This window comes from Vigna angularis, chromosome 8 (genome assembly GCF_016808095.1).
Source record: "Vigna angularis cultivar LongXiaoDou No.4 chromosome 8, ASM1680809v1, whole genome shotgun sequence".
Lineage (NCBI taxonomy): Eukaryota > Viridiplantae > Streptophyta > Magnoliopsida > Fabales > Fabaceae > Vigna > Vigna angularis.
In genome coordinates this window covers 21,160,229-21,175,054 of record NC_068977.1, presented here as the reverse complement: position 1 = coordinate 21,175,054, position 14,826 = coordinate 21,160,229, and the positions used below count along the sequence as shown (strand labels likewise).

Here is a 14,826-nt window from a genome sequence, read left to right as displayed (position 1 = left end):
TTATAAAGGAGAAACACATCCCATAAAACACTACACCTAATCTGTGTTGAACAAAGGTTTTTACAGAACTAAATATATCAAGCACAAATCTTTGAACTATATTGTATAACTTGTGAAATTTTTCACGACAAAAATTCCCTGTAGATTAATCATTTAAAGTAAAGCATGGTATGCGACATACATACATATCCAACCATAAGCAAATATTCATAACATCACAATATACATCAATTATCTTGCAGCAAACAACCCCCAGAACAAAAATAAACATCCAGATATACAAATACAATCTCATATTTTCACAGAATATTTCTAAGGTTTCTTCCATTACTTCCTACTTTCGAAAAATCCCTTCCTCTCTTGTTTTCTCCCACTGTAGCAATCTAGAATTCTCATGGTTTCTCTCTTCGAAACCTCTGGTAGGTAATTTATTCACAAAAAACACAAAGAACATACATACATAACAACAACCAACCCATGAAACTATGCCCAACACTCCAAACAACCACAAATTTCGGGTTACTCCCCTTACACATATATCAATTCCCATAATTTACAGAATCATAACCAACCACAACAACAAACCAATGTCAGCTCCCCTTACCTCGTTTCCCAGCCAATTTCCACTCGTTCTCGGATTACTACCAACTCCAACCAAGGCGTAAGACTCTGTTCTCAGCAAAGCTTTGAAGACCTCTTCCTTCCCTCGCTGTAGCGGTAGAACCAACCACCAAGAAAACCATCCAAGGTCCTCACGGTGTCTCTTTTCCACACGATGCACACTCACAGTGGGTGGATAAGGAGTAAGTCTTCACTCTGTGATTTGAAATAGAAATTTACCTTCTAGGGTATCTCCCAATTCACACAGCAGTGCCCTCTTTTCTCCTTGATTTAAACCTAATATACTCCCTACAACCTACTAACCCTTACTCCTCCAAATATTTCCAGTTGCTATCCTCCTCTATCTCTCCCTCAATGACTTCTCCGACGAGATTCTGTAGCAAATGTCCTCCCTCTGCCTCCTTCTCCGCCTTGACATCTCCGACAACAACAACTGCGGCCCAATCCCTAAACAACTCGCCAAACCAACACCACTTCACTACAACACCCTCGACACGCCAACCCACAACAACCCCTACCCCTGTCGCAACATCACAAGGACCAAAACACGAACACTAGCGCAAACCAGCCACCATCGAACCGCCGTCAGCGTCCGCAACAGCAATCGCTTCAAACCGCCTTAGGGCGACAACCTCACGCTTCAAACTAACGAACCGCTTTGAAAAAAGTAGGGAATGGAAGAGGGCCACCCAGCAATAAACCTCTGTCAGCGTCCACACCACCAAACTCGTGTCGTGAAACCGTAGCGTCGAACCGGCTGATCGCCACCAAAGTCGCGACCCTAAATCAAGGACTGACATCGACGAACAGGAGGGAGGGTTGGAAAATTTGGGAAATTTGAGGAACAAATACTCCAATTTTGAACTTAAGCATCCCAGATATTATCGAAGGGTAAAAGCCCTCGGTATTTAATTTCACCAATATATTACCAAAGGCCTGAAGACCGTCGGTAATAAGCCTTCGGTAATACGCGTTTTTATTGTAGTGGTTGGAGGAGCCCCGATGTCTATAATATTGTAGACGTCCCCCCCCCCCCCAACAACGGACGTTTAAGGTCCAACTTATTTACGGATATGCCACCGGTCAATTATTTAAGTTCGTGTTTTTATGGACGGATGTCTATTAGGTGACATTAAAGGCCAATTCTGCACTAGTGATAAGTTTTGTCTTTCCTTACTATCTTACATCTTTAGGTTGAACTTTTTTCTCTTTCATTTGAGACTTTAAATTAGGTAATGTGCTCATAAGAATATTAATCACTTTCTAAAAAAAACTTGAGTTAATTAAAGTGATATACCTATTTATTTTTATCTATGTAATACTACAGTGTTTCTGACACAACTTGAAGAATTGAAAATGGAAAAAGATATAACAAAAAAAATGAAGAAGAGAAAAGAAAAGTTTGAAAAAGAAGAAGAAAGTTTAATTAAGAAAGAAAAATAATCGAAAACAAAATAATGAAAAGACTTGAAGAAATAAGAGACGACCAAAAGATGAAAGAAGGAACTTAGAAGTCACAAGAGGGGCATCAAGGGCATTTCCCTCCTATGGAAGTTAGGATGAAGAAGAAAATGAATTGAGAATCCAAAGGCATATAAGGCAATGTTTTCTATACTATCCACCAAAGATCACCAAGCCAGACAACAAGATCTCAAAAATCTATAGAAGTAGTGACCTAAATAACACTTGGAGTGAGAAATAAAGGAGAACAAATATATAATATATGTTTTAGATTACACCGTTATGATCAATTTAGTTAGCTTAAAGCTTGAGGATTATGATATGTCATGGTGGAACAAAAGTATCTTTGGAATATGGGAGAGACATGAAAATACTTACAAATCTTGGTATGAACTTAAAAACAACACAAATGAGAGATTTAGAAGGAGGTACACTTAATGCTCCAACAACTTCATTAAGAGTTACAAAGTGTCCATATAGATACTATAAGGTCATGAAATTATCATGTTAAAAACCAACAAATAATTAAGTTCTTGATGAAACAATGGCTAGGTTTCTAACTTCTTTTTATACATATGTGTATGTGTCCCTGTGCGTACTTGTACGTGTGTGTATGCATGTACATATGATTGTGTGTGTGCGGGGCATACATGTGGATTTGTGTGTGTGCGAGTGTGTGTGGATGTGTGGGCTTGTGTGAGTGCGCGTGCATTTGTGGGTGCCTGAATGTTTATGTATGTGTAACATTCATAATGCTATCAAAATAAAATCCAACATAGTTAAGTCCTTCGAAATTCTCTAAAATACATTTTCTAGTTTGTTATAAAGGTCTTATACTCTTAACACTACTTATTTTTCTAAAAAAAACAAGTTTAATTTGATGGTTTAAATGTTTAGATTATAAACATGTTATTTTCGACTACCTAATAAAATAAATACCGTCTTTAGAAAACAAATAATTGTTTCATAATAAACGTTTTTCTTCCTTTTCATCTTATTCACCTTCCTCCTATGACTATGTTATCTCATTCATCTCATGAGAGTTATTAACGGTTAGATACATGTTGGACAAATCTAAAAACAACTATAATACAATTTAAAGAAAATAAATCTTTTTTTACATAAGTTTCCAACTAATAACATGTTTTATTCAAGAAAAAATTGCGTTAATGAGACAAAAAAAAATTAGTTGACAAACTTATTTAACTACTATTCTTCATATTAAACCATAAAAAAAATTACATTGTTATTACTTTTAATTACTAATACTTCTTTTTCTTTCATAATAAGATATATAATTATTTTATATATATTTTGTCAACACACTCTGTTTGGGATGATCTTTTAAGACTTGCAATTTTAATAATATTTGTTTAAGTGAGACCAGCTATAAACTTATCTGGTAGTTTGATTCTCGACCCAACTAAGTTTTCTGGTACATGTTTTTAAATTCAGGAGAAAGATAAACATAATTAAAGATAAATTAATCATACATAATGTTAAATGCATTCTCAGTTATCTCAGGGTTAAAATAATATAAATTATCTTCTCAAATCTGGCGGCATGTGAAGTCAATGGTGGAAAATTAGCCAAGTTTTCCCTTCTCACACGCAATCAAAACCTCCAAAAACACAGGAAAAATATGAAAGTACAACAGTGACTCTCTGATAGCTCCCATATATAGCCAACAAACATGGGAAAATGAAAAGTACAACACTACAAGAATGCATGTGACATTAATTTTACTAATAATTTATGAATAATTATCTTTAAAAAAAAAACTCAATATGTAAAAATTCTGACAGAAAAAATTATACCAAATTTTATAATTAAATGTTAAAACTTCTAGTCTAATTTATCTGTGTAGTATATTATTCTTTACATAACACATTCTTAATTTGACTCCTATACCATTTTTTCTTTTCTCATTTTGATCTTTGTAAAAATAGATCATATAAGGACTAATTTAATAGGTTTCTACCTATCAAAGTAATGGCAAAAAGTATCAAAGTAGTAATATTTTTCAGTACAATGACTAAATTAAAAGTTCATGTTGGACCATATTATATGTTTAATTGAAGATAAAAGAGAACAAAAGATATAGGAAAAGTAAGAACAAGAAAAGGGTTAGTGAAAAAAGATGTAAATATATATAAGAATTTAAAAAGAAAGCATTATTGATAATTTATCAATCCAAAACCACATTGCACACACCCACTACAGCTGCTTTGCTGGCCCATGTGGGTGTTTTTGAGTTAAATCTCTGAATCTAGTTCATGGTGGCAGAAGTCTGACCCACTACCCCAATCATCACCTTTTATGATACCCCATGCTCAGGAAAAGTCTCTCAGATAGGGTATGTTATGTGAAGCCACTGAAGCCCCATGCCTTTAGATAGCTCATGGTTCATGATTGAAGAATTGAATTTTCTGGCACAGGTGTTTGTGTCATGCTTTTAATATCAACAATCTATGACAATTTCTGTTTCTTATCAGTAACATGTTACAACCCCATCAGAAAAATATAAATTGAATCACTATACCCAAGAATTGTTTCCTCAATAAGTAATCACATTTTCAAGTTTCAAAAAAAATGATAAAAAATAAAGGCTATAAGTAAAAGTACATTGAACAAACACGTAATATTTCTCCATTCAGAAAATTCTTTATCTTGTCTCCTTCAACTGTGTCCACTGAAGCAGTTTAATCATTTGTCCCAGTCTCACACGCTTCATCTTCCACACCATCTTCATCTTCTTCAACACCAACGTGATCATCATCATCACCATCGTTTTCTTCTTCTTTTTCTTCATATTCATCGCTAGAGTTCTTCTCTATACCCTCTTCCAACGATTGAGGTGGAGGCCTCCATTGCTGCTCCGGTTGCACCATCAATGGCTCCATCATCATCATCTCGTTCGGCTTCATGTTCTGGAACACGCCAAAGGGGTTCTGGGATAAGCTCCTTTCCTTGTATATAGCATCAAGCTCGTGAAAATAAGGACATGTTTTGCTATTTTCACGCCTTTCTTTGTTATTGTCCCTCATTTTTTTGAAGTACTTGTTGATGTTCTCCCACTTTTCCTTGCATCTCTTTGCACTCCGGTTGTAACCAAGCCTCTGCATTGCGATCGATATATCTTCCCACAATGGAGCTTTTGGTCCATTTTCTTGATACTTGGTGTCCAGACTTGTCCTCAACCTTATCAAAGCATGAACTTCAGCCTTTGGCCATCTAGAAGAAGAAGAAGTCGCGGGAGAAGTAGTGACAGTGCTAGTACTGGTAGCACTGTGATGACCATTATTCAATTTCTTGATCTCAAAGTTATTGTTTGGCATTGGTGTTGGAAGCTGTGATTGTAGCGTTGTTTGATTCTGTTGTTCTGGTGGCTGTACTTGAACATGTTGTGTGGTGTTTTGCTGGCCGTACATCTTCTGCAATAATGCAATGACTGCAGCATCTTTGGCTGCTGCTGTTGATCTCTCCTGAACAAGAATCTCATGTTCCCTGTTAATCCTTGCCATTTCTTGGATCCTCCAATTGTCTTGTTGCGCCACTCTTTCCCTCTCCCTTTTGTCCATGGCTTCCAAGAACTTCTTCTGCATTTCCTCTTGCTTCAAGAGGACCTTCCTAGTGAGCCTCCTGAAGTAGTCCTTCCACTTTCTCTTCCTCCGGTACCTCTCTTCCAAGTCTTCATCAGATGCTGTGGAAGAAGAGGTGGAGGTGGTGGTGGTGGTTGAGAAAGGGGTGTTCATGTTTGGCAAAGAATACGTGACATTGTCGTTGTTGGTGTTGTTGGCGGTGGTGGTTTGTGGTGGTGATGTGTCTCTAGGGTTGGTTGTGGATACTGTGGTGGTGTTTGTGTTGGTGTCGGTATTGGTTTGTGGTGAAGGAGAAATGTGTGTAGGGTTTGTGGAAGGAAAAGGTGTGACGTAAGAGATAACATTGTTGTTACCATGATCACTTTGTCTAGCTGGCAACGTCAATGTGTTTGTTGTTGCCAAAGTAGGTTGTGGCTTTGTTGGGTAAGAGATCGTGAACTGATGATTCTCAAGGGCTTGTAATTGATCAAAGAATTTATAGGTTTTTCCATGTGATTTCCCACTTTTGTTTTCTTTGGTTCTCTTGTTGTACTTGTACACGTTCTCAAACTTTTCCTTGCATTTCTTTGCATTTCGATGATATCCAAGCCCCGCCAGTTTCCTGCGTGCATTCATTTATGCATAAAATTAGACACAGATATATGTAGAAAGAGAAAGAAAAACCAAAATTCAACATTATCCAATACAAAAAAAAATGCTTCGGATAAATAAAATCATATATAAATAATAAAAATAATGAACAAATGCTTTCAAATAAACAAGGTAGAATCTCAGACAACGAAATGTACTTGCCTCGATGTACTAAATTAACAACAGAAGAGATGGTTCAATATTACCTAAATGAATCTAACAAATAAGACAAAAAAACTAGATTGATTGAAGAGTGACCTAAAAGCTAGAGCAAATCACAGAATGATTCATTTCAAACACGGATCCATTTTACAGATGCCTTTACCTTTAAACAAAACCTGAAACTTAGATATGAAAAACTGAGGTCAATTATGCAGACCAAGTTCATATAGAGTATTTACTATCTCACTGATACTGGGATACGATTTGGTGCATGAAAGAAAATAAAAAATCTCGACAGTTCGAATATACAAAAGTTTTGGAATAAAAGGAAGTGATATTTAATTGATTGAACTGCCAATTGAAAACCAATTCACAGATCTGCATGCATGATCTGTAGGGATATATTGAACTTTGTAGTCTCTTCAGAAGCAATGAAAGAAAGAATGAAGTGACTTGAAAAAGAAAAAAATGAAAGAGATGAATAGAGAGAAAAGATGTATTGAAATTGAGTTATATATATATATATATATAAAGTATATTTATTATATATAGTTTTATCTACCTTGAAACTTCTTCCCATAGTGGACCTTTAAGACTTGAATCACGAAACACTGCATCCATATCCGACCTTATCTTCAAGAGAGCCAAAGTTTCTTGGCGGGGCCACCGGTTCCCTCCAAAGCTCATCTTATTACCTTCATTTCCTTCAACTGAATTTCCATCCACATCCACCCCAATCATCTCATCATCACCACCGTCATCCTCGCCGCCGTGAGCCGCTCCTTCCGCCGCCGCCGCCACCGCCATCTCGGGCTCGCTATGGGAGGAGATCTCCAACACACTTGAGTCTCCTAGCTGCATATAGCTACAGAGATATTGTGTCCCTATGCAATTACAGCTAGAGCAAAAAAATGAATTATAGAAGACAAGGTGAATACTATATAAGGGTTTTTATGAGTATGGGATGCTTGAGGTTATTATATGTTTATTTATTTTGTGGAGTTTAATTTATTTCTATTTCGTAGCAGAGAAAAAAAAAATAGACTTTAATTAAGGTGAAGCAACTTTCATTCCATGTGATGTACATGGGTGTTGTTTATCTTTTTAATTTTATTATGAGTTTAATTAATACACACCTATGAAATCTTTTAAAACAGATATTTGATGAATAGTGCCACTTTGTTAATATCATAAAAAAAAAGTAATTTTTCATTATATGTTTAATAAAATTACATTTTCGGACAATATATATAATATAATAAATAAATTAAACTCGTTCATTATTAGGACATGGAATCTTCACTTTTTTTTTATTGGGTTAAAAATAAAAACGACAGAAAAGTCGCTTTGTTCTCGTATCTGTGTGTCACACGTAAGTGCCAGGAAAAGAAAAATGAAAGTAATAAAGTATGAGATATTATATATATGATTATAGAAAAAAATATATAAAAAAAACGTAAAGATTTTTATTTTTTTATTTTTGTTTTTTGCGATAAATATTTTAGAAAAAGGAAATTAACAGTTGTAGTGGGAAATAGACCGCAGAAGCGACGATGGAGATAATAAGTTGTGGCCCATTGTTGTAGGTCAGCTTTTGCGTTTGCGGATTTTGGATTTCAGTGGCCGTTTTCACAAATGCCGTTGTGGAATTACTAATTTGCCCCTAGGGTTGATATCAATTATCATTGCCTTCTAATAAATTCGTGGAACTCATTCTATCAAGGGGATTCCGATTTTAAAGACTTTTCCAATATATGTGACCGTGGAAAGCATTTTTTTTAATCCTTCAAAATTTTATTTAACATTAGTTTCACATTTTTACATATTCTCAACCAATTCTTCATAAATTAATTAAAATATAGTAGTTAAAAAAACTATATGGATTCATAATTTAATTAGTTTAAAGATTATACGATGTTATAAAAATGAAATGGTGTAATGTAAGCGCACATATATATAGTTTGGATAATAAATTGGAGGAAATTTGGGTGATGATGAGAGCACGTGGTGTGAGAAAGTAGAGTTTGAAGCTTGGTTATGAAAATAATAATTTGAACCTAATTTGTTGATAATGATGAATTAATGGGTTTTTTTGTTAGATATAGGTCACTATGCATAGGCAAAGTCTATTTATGAAATGGAAGTAACCGGTGACAAATTCAGTTATATTCGACCTAACATAATAAATAGAATGAATATTTTGATGGCTAACAACCTTCTAAGGCTTTATGATGACCAATTATTTGAATTTTTATTAGGGACCATTTTGCAATAGTGTGGGTAATGAAGTGACTTGCCGATGAATAACATGCTAGTACAATTTACAATGAGTTATTGAGTCGGTTTTTCTGTTTTATTTTCTCAGTGTAAATATCAAATAATTTTCCAATTACATGTGGAAGAGGAGAAACTGATAAAGTTGCCTTTCGTTTTTCTTATTTTGTACTCTGAATTCAAGAATTCCATTTATTTTTAGTGACCCCACAACGTGCTTCAACGTGATGGACTTTATCAACCAATAATATTATTATTGTTTATATGCCCTTTACCAGAGAAAAAGAACACAACATGGCTTTCAGATTTTATTTTAGCTTAGTTTATTTTTTCTTACTTTTTATACCATTCACATGACTCTTTCTGCATTTCCTTGATTTTCTTTTTCCTTTTTCTTTACCTTTGCAGAAGATGGCAATAAATTTCGTTCGTTTAACTTCTCTTACCGTTTGATTTTAATTTCGTTTGGTTATATTAGAAAGTTATTTCGATTCTAAAATCAACGAAATTCGACAATCAAATAGTAAATACGTTTCAAATGTAATTCATTTTCCATAATATCTCAAATCTTTATTTATAAATTTTAAAATAAAATTTAAATTAATGTTAGATCTGGTTGTAAGTCTTATATAAACTAAAAATAAGAAATTAATTTAAAATATATAAATGAATGCAAAACTCATCTTATTAGACGATTTTGTAGAATTGAATTAAGTTTAAAATTTAATTTTTTACATGATATTATAATCATATTAGAATCTATTTTAATATTTGTTATTTGTTAAACATATTGTTCCATTCGCTGTTATTATGAGATCAATCCTTACAAAATTAATTTAAAGTATATAAATGATACAGACCTTAACTTACACTACATATCTAAATATTTATTAAATCCAAACAGTCATGTAATAAATCATGTGGTTCTTACCCTTTAGTTATGCGATTCATTTTCATTCTAATTACTTCTCGTTTGAATGAAAACTTGGAGATTATTTTGTAGTTATCTATTCTGACAAAAAAAAGTTACTGATTAGGGAGATATTTTTAGAGGAATGAGTATTTAATTCATATTGAAAATAGTTCGAAATTTTCAAAGATTGGTATGGGATTGTTTTCGGTCTATAAGAGCGATCGATGGTTGGCTCCTGCCAGTTCATTTACTCCCCTTTTGTATGGTCAAAATATAAACACAAATTTTGGTATGCTTTTAATATTATGCTTTAATTAAAATTACTTTTGGCTATAATCGTACTTATACTTATCATAACACATAAATCTGAAAATGTCGATATTGACTCAATTATTGTCTTTAACGACAATTATTTGTATTACTAGGATATTATTATAAGTATATATAATATTACGAAATGAGAATAATATCTATTTATATTCGTCAAATATTTGTTTTTGTTTTAAATTACGAAAATATTTATAATTTATTAAGTATTAAATGGATATAACTATAAGGATAAATATTCAAGATCATTCATATATTTAAGTTACTTTTTCAAATAATGTATTATATTTCAATAAATGGATATCTAATTTCATCTAATTAAACACGCTTCATCGTTTCGATTCATTTTTATTATTTTTATTTGTTCTTTAGTATTTTGGTAGGGATACGTGTGGAGCTGAGAGATGTACTTTTCTGACGTAATCTTTCTGTCTTCTGATGCCTAAGTTGCCTGTATCGCTCGATTGTACTCTTAACCGGGGGAGGGGGAGGGGGGGGGGGGGGGAAGTACCTGCAAAAGGCACTTTGATGCTAAAGTTAGGGGTAGTTTAGTGAATTGTTTATCACAATTGAGTATTTGAGATCTAGTCGAACGTTCCTAGCTTTTTTACGTTAACCTTATATTTATAAGTATCGTGGGGCCGAGAGCAAGTAGAAGAAGCCCAAATGGTGACCATAAGAAACATGGAAGAGCAGAGCACCAGAGATCTAATCAAAGAGTTACAAGTCCAGATTGAAGCACAGACGTAGACCATATAAGCGTAGGCGCAAGCAGAACAAGAGATGCAACGGAGGCATGCAGAGGAGATTGCGGCGCTAAGGGCCAAACTGGTCCCTCCTGAGCGGTCCGCATCAAATCGAGAGAATGACAATGAAGCAACCCATAATCACACCAACACGAACGGTCGAGGTAGAAGGGAACCAACACCCCTATACTGTTCGGCCTACCAGTTTACTCCCTTTTACGGCTACCATCATGCAAACTCCAATGCCAGAAAAAACTCCTCCCGCATTGGATAAGTATGATGGTTCAATTGATCCGGACAATCACCTAAGGACGTTCGGTAACGCAATGGCATTCTATACAAACAACGACCTGGTCATGTGTAGAGCCTTCTCATTATCACTCAAGGAAAAGGCATTGGAATGGTATACCACTCTTCCTCCCAACACAGTGGATTGCTTCGCCACTATAGAGACCCTCATAGGAGACAATTCGCAACCAATCGGAGACAAACTTGATAACTTTTTGGCAAGTATACCAAATCGTTACAAGTAATACAGTGATAAGTAAAGTATCGTTCTCCTCAGGGAATTTGTGTTACGTTATTCAATTAAAATTTATTTATCAAAATCAATTGAACAACAAAATATAAGTGAATTAATAGTTTCAAACTAGATGACAATTTAAAATTGAAATTAAAATTTAAAGAAAGCTTCATTGGAATTGACTTCATGACCACATTACAGTAACTATTCTGAGCAATATAACTTGCGTTCAAACATCAACATCACAGTATCTTGGTTTAATTCCTTAAAACAAGTTCTAAAGAATTATGTTCAATTATTAATTCCTTAAGTAATTAAACATAAACTTTGCATTAAGACTGATGTTATTGATGACCAGGAGAATTGAAACTATTCCTAGCATCTCTCCTTCTGGTTGCTTTTCTTGCGTCAATACTCAAATTTACTTCCCAGTACAATTTGAATATAAAAACAAGTATATTTTACTTCCGTAAAATAAAATAAAAAGTAAACAAGAAAAGCATATGAACACAATTTATATTGAACATGAAATATTACATCAAATGTCAGCCATTACAGTCAATTCCAACGAATGAAAGTTTAGCCTATCCTAGACATCACAAACATACTCATTTCCGTAATTCCTTGCATGATGTGCAGTCTTGATGTCTTCAGAGAGGTCTCCTCGTTCTCCAGAGCAGTTCTCCAGTCTTTTTTTTCTATTTTCGTGTCAGAGCATCCTTTTGCCTTTCTGTCACGTCTTTAAAAACCAATAACTTCATTAATTCGCATAGCGCACATGTGTGTGTGCGCTATGCGAATTTCACTTAATTGCTGCCTCTCAACTGACGTTATTCGCATAGCGCACATGTGATGGTGCGCTATGCGAATTTATATATCCTGGCAGTGCGAGTTTTGGCTTGCGCTATGCGAGAACTGGCTGACAGAGTTCCAATTATACATCCTTTCCTGTACAATAATTTACAACACAATCTACTTCCTATTACGACTTTTCACTGAGTAATAACATGAATAATTACAAAATTGAGATCCTTTATAAGTGTCAAAACATCTGTTTTTTCACACTTATCAGAGATAACACCCAAGGAATTGGTTAACACCAAACAAGAAAAGGACGAAACTTTGAAAGCCTTTATGAAAAGGTATAATGAAGTCGCACGACGAGTTAAAGATGTTAATCACACTTTTATCATCAGCAACCTGCCTTCATGCCTAAGGCCAGGATATTTTGCTGAAAAATTATATGCGCGACCACCAAAAACAATGGATGAACTTCAGGAAAGAGCAGCTGAATTCATCTGTATGGAGGAAATGCGAATCTCACAAAGAAATCAACAACATGAAGATGATGTAGGTGGAAAGAGAAGGGACAACAAACAAACGTTCAGCGACAACGACAGGGGAGGAGGGTCTCGACCAAAGGATTTGCCCCGAATGCCTGAGTTTCGTCATTACACAGCTATTAATGCACCCAGAGCAAAAATCCTCGAGGAAGCTCTTAGTACTGAACTTCTTTTGGTTAGGAAACTTCATTCACCTAAAAATGCCGATGGAGGAAGGCACTGCCAAAACCATCAGAACCTTGGACATACCACGGATAAGAAGATCATCAAGGTCTCCACAATGAAGTACCGAACGACCCTGTAGAAAGGAGGAGCGGAAATATAGGCGAAGTCGCAGCTGCAGTCATAGCTCTGACCGAACAATTCGGGGGCGTATTGACTAGAAGATATAATGAAAAGTCCTTCCTAACACTGGGAATGCGACTCATCTCAAGTTTACTTTAGTTGAATTTTGAAGTTATGTTTTATTTCGATTAGATTCTTTTGACAAGACTTACGTGTTTAAACTTTTGGTATGAATAAAGTCGGATGGTTCCCTTTAAATCATACATGATCAGCCTTTCGGCTTCAAAGTTATTGGCCATTCGGCCTCAACTGCTCGGCCATCCATGGCCTCACAGTGCAGATGATAGGATCATGCACAAGAATCACTAGGCAAATCGGGAACTTACCGTTCGGGCCACTCCACAAAACCAAGGGACACTTTCGTCCACTAGGAAGTTCCAAAACGAACTCCTAGGTCGAAAAATCGAGCGGTGAGGAACGTTCTTCGCGAACTCTCACTCTCGTCCTAAACCGAGCGGTGTTTGACGTTCTTGAGGATTGACACTCTCATCCACCAGGAAGTTCCAAAACAAACTCCTAGGTCGAAAAACCGAGCGGTGAGGAATGTTCTTCGCGAACTCTCACTCTCATCCTAAACCGAGCGGTGTTTGATGTCCCCGAGGACTGACACTCTCGTCCACTAGGAAGTTCCAAAACAAATTCTTAGGTAGAAAAACCGAGTGGTGAGGAACGTTCTTCACGAAAACTCACTCTCACTCTCGTCCTAAACTAAGCGGTGTTGGACGTCCCCAAGGACTGACACTCTCGTCCACTAGGTAGTTCCAAAACGAATTCCTAGGTCAAATAATCGACCGGTGCGGAACGTTCTTCGTGAACTCTCACTCTCGTCCTAAACTGAGCGGATAGTTTCTTTTCCTAGTTTAGTGCAGTATGCAATTGTAGTACACCTTTTTTTAGGTTTGAGTAATGATTTTAAGCTACTTCATCTACTTTTTTAGGTTTCAGGTAGGCAAACTTTGAGATTTAGCTACTTCATCTATTTTGACATGTTTCTTAGCTTCATTTAACAACTTTAAACTTGTTAGGATGTGTAGAATACACACTCTTAGATTACTTTAGGTCAATTCCCATTTTCTCACCTATTTAGTACACTTTTTTAGGTTTCAAGTAGCCAAATTTTGAGATTTAGCAACTTGTTCCAATTTGACATCTTTCTTAGCTTCATTTAAGTACTTTAAACTTGATAGGACAAGATTACACATTCTTAGGATACTTTAGGTGAATTCCCATTTTCTCACCTATTTAGTACACTTTTTAGGTTTAAGTAGCCAAATTTTGAGATTTAGCCCACTTGATCCAATTTGACGTTTTTCTTAGCTTTATTTAAGTACTTTTAACTTGTTAGGATAAGAACAAAACACAGTCTTAGGTTTCTTTAGGTCAATTTCGAAATTGTCACCTATTTAGTACACTTTTTAGGTTTTAAGTAGTGTAATTTTAGGTCCTCAATAGTCAAATCTTGTATTTCTTTGTATTTTCGAATTATGACCTCATTTTTATCTTTCTTTTATGTTTTAAAACTTGTGTAGATAATTTTTTTACTGTTTTGGTTAGTACTTTAATACACTATGCATTATGACCACTTTTAGCCTATTCTATAACTAGTTTTAGGTTCTAGGGTGTAATATTTTGAGTTCTAGGTTTTTTTTTGTAGTTTGAGTATCTAATTAGCATTGTTTTACCATTCTAAACATGTTAGAACAGTTTCTTTGAAGTTTCTTAGGCTAGTTTAGTGTAGTTTGCAAAATTTGACCATTCTAGTGCATTTCTAGTAGACCTTCTGAGGTTTTAGTTGTGATTTCAAGAAATTGTGTTAGGAATCAATTCTTTAATCCATTCATAGTCATTTCTAGGAGGTAACAACTTGTGTAAATACTTT

The 14,826-nt window shown here is 35.0% G+C and overlaps 2 protein-coding genes across 2 annotated transcripts; one reads left to right on the top strand and one right to left on the bottom strand.

The window, feature by feature from the left end:
• Positions 1-4,600: 4,600 nt before the first annotated feature.
• On the bottom strand, positions 4,601-7,422 carry LOC108343934 (trihelix transcription factor DF1). The gene is made up of 2 exons (XM_052867267.1): positions 7,039-7,422; positions 4,601-6,285 (listed from the first exon to the last, which is right to left on the bottom strand). The coding sequence occupies exons 1-2, from the start codon at positions 7,335-7,337 to the stop codon at positions 4,785-4,787; spliced, it is 1,800 nt and encodes a 599-aa protein (XP_052723227.1). The 5' UTR covers positions 7,338-7,422; the 3' UTR covers positions 4,601-4,784.
• A 3,640-nt stretch (positions 7,423-11,062) lies between these two features.
• LOC108344267 (uncharacterized) lies at positions 11,063-12,906 on the top strand. The gene is made up of 2 exons (XM_017582731.1): positions 11,063-11,246; positions 12,332-12,906. The coding sequence occupies exons 1-2, from the start codon at positions 11,063-11,065 to the stop codon at positions 12,904-12,906; spliced, it is 759 nt and encodes a 252-aa protein (XP_017438220.1).
• The last annotated feature ends 1,920 nt before the right edge of the window (positions 12,907-14,826 follow it).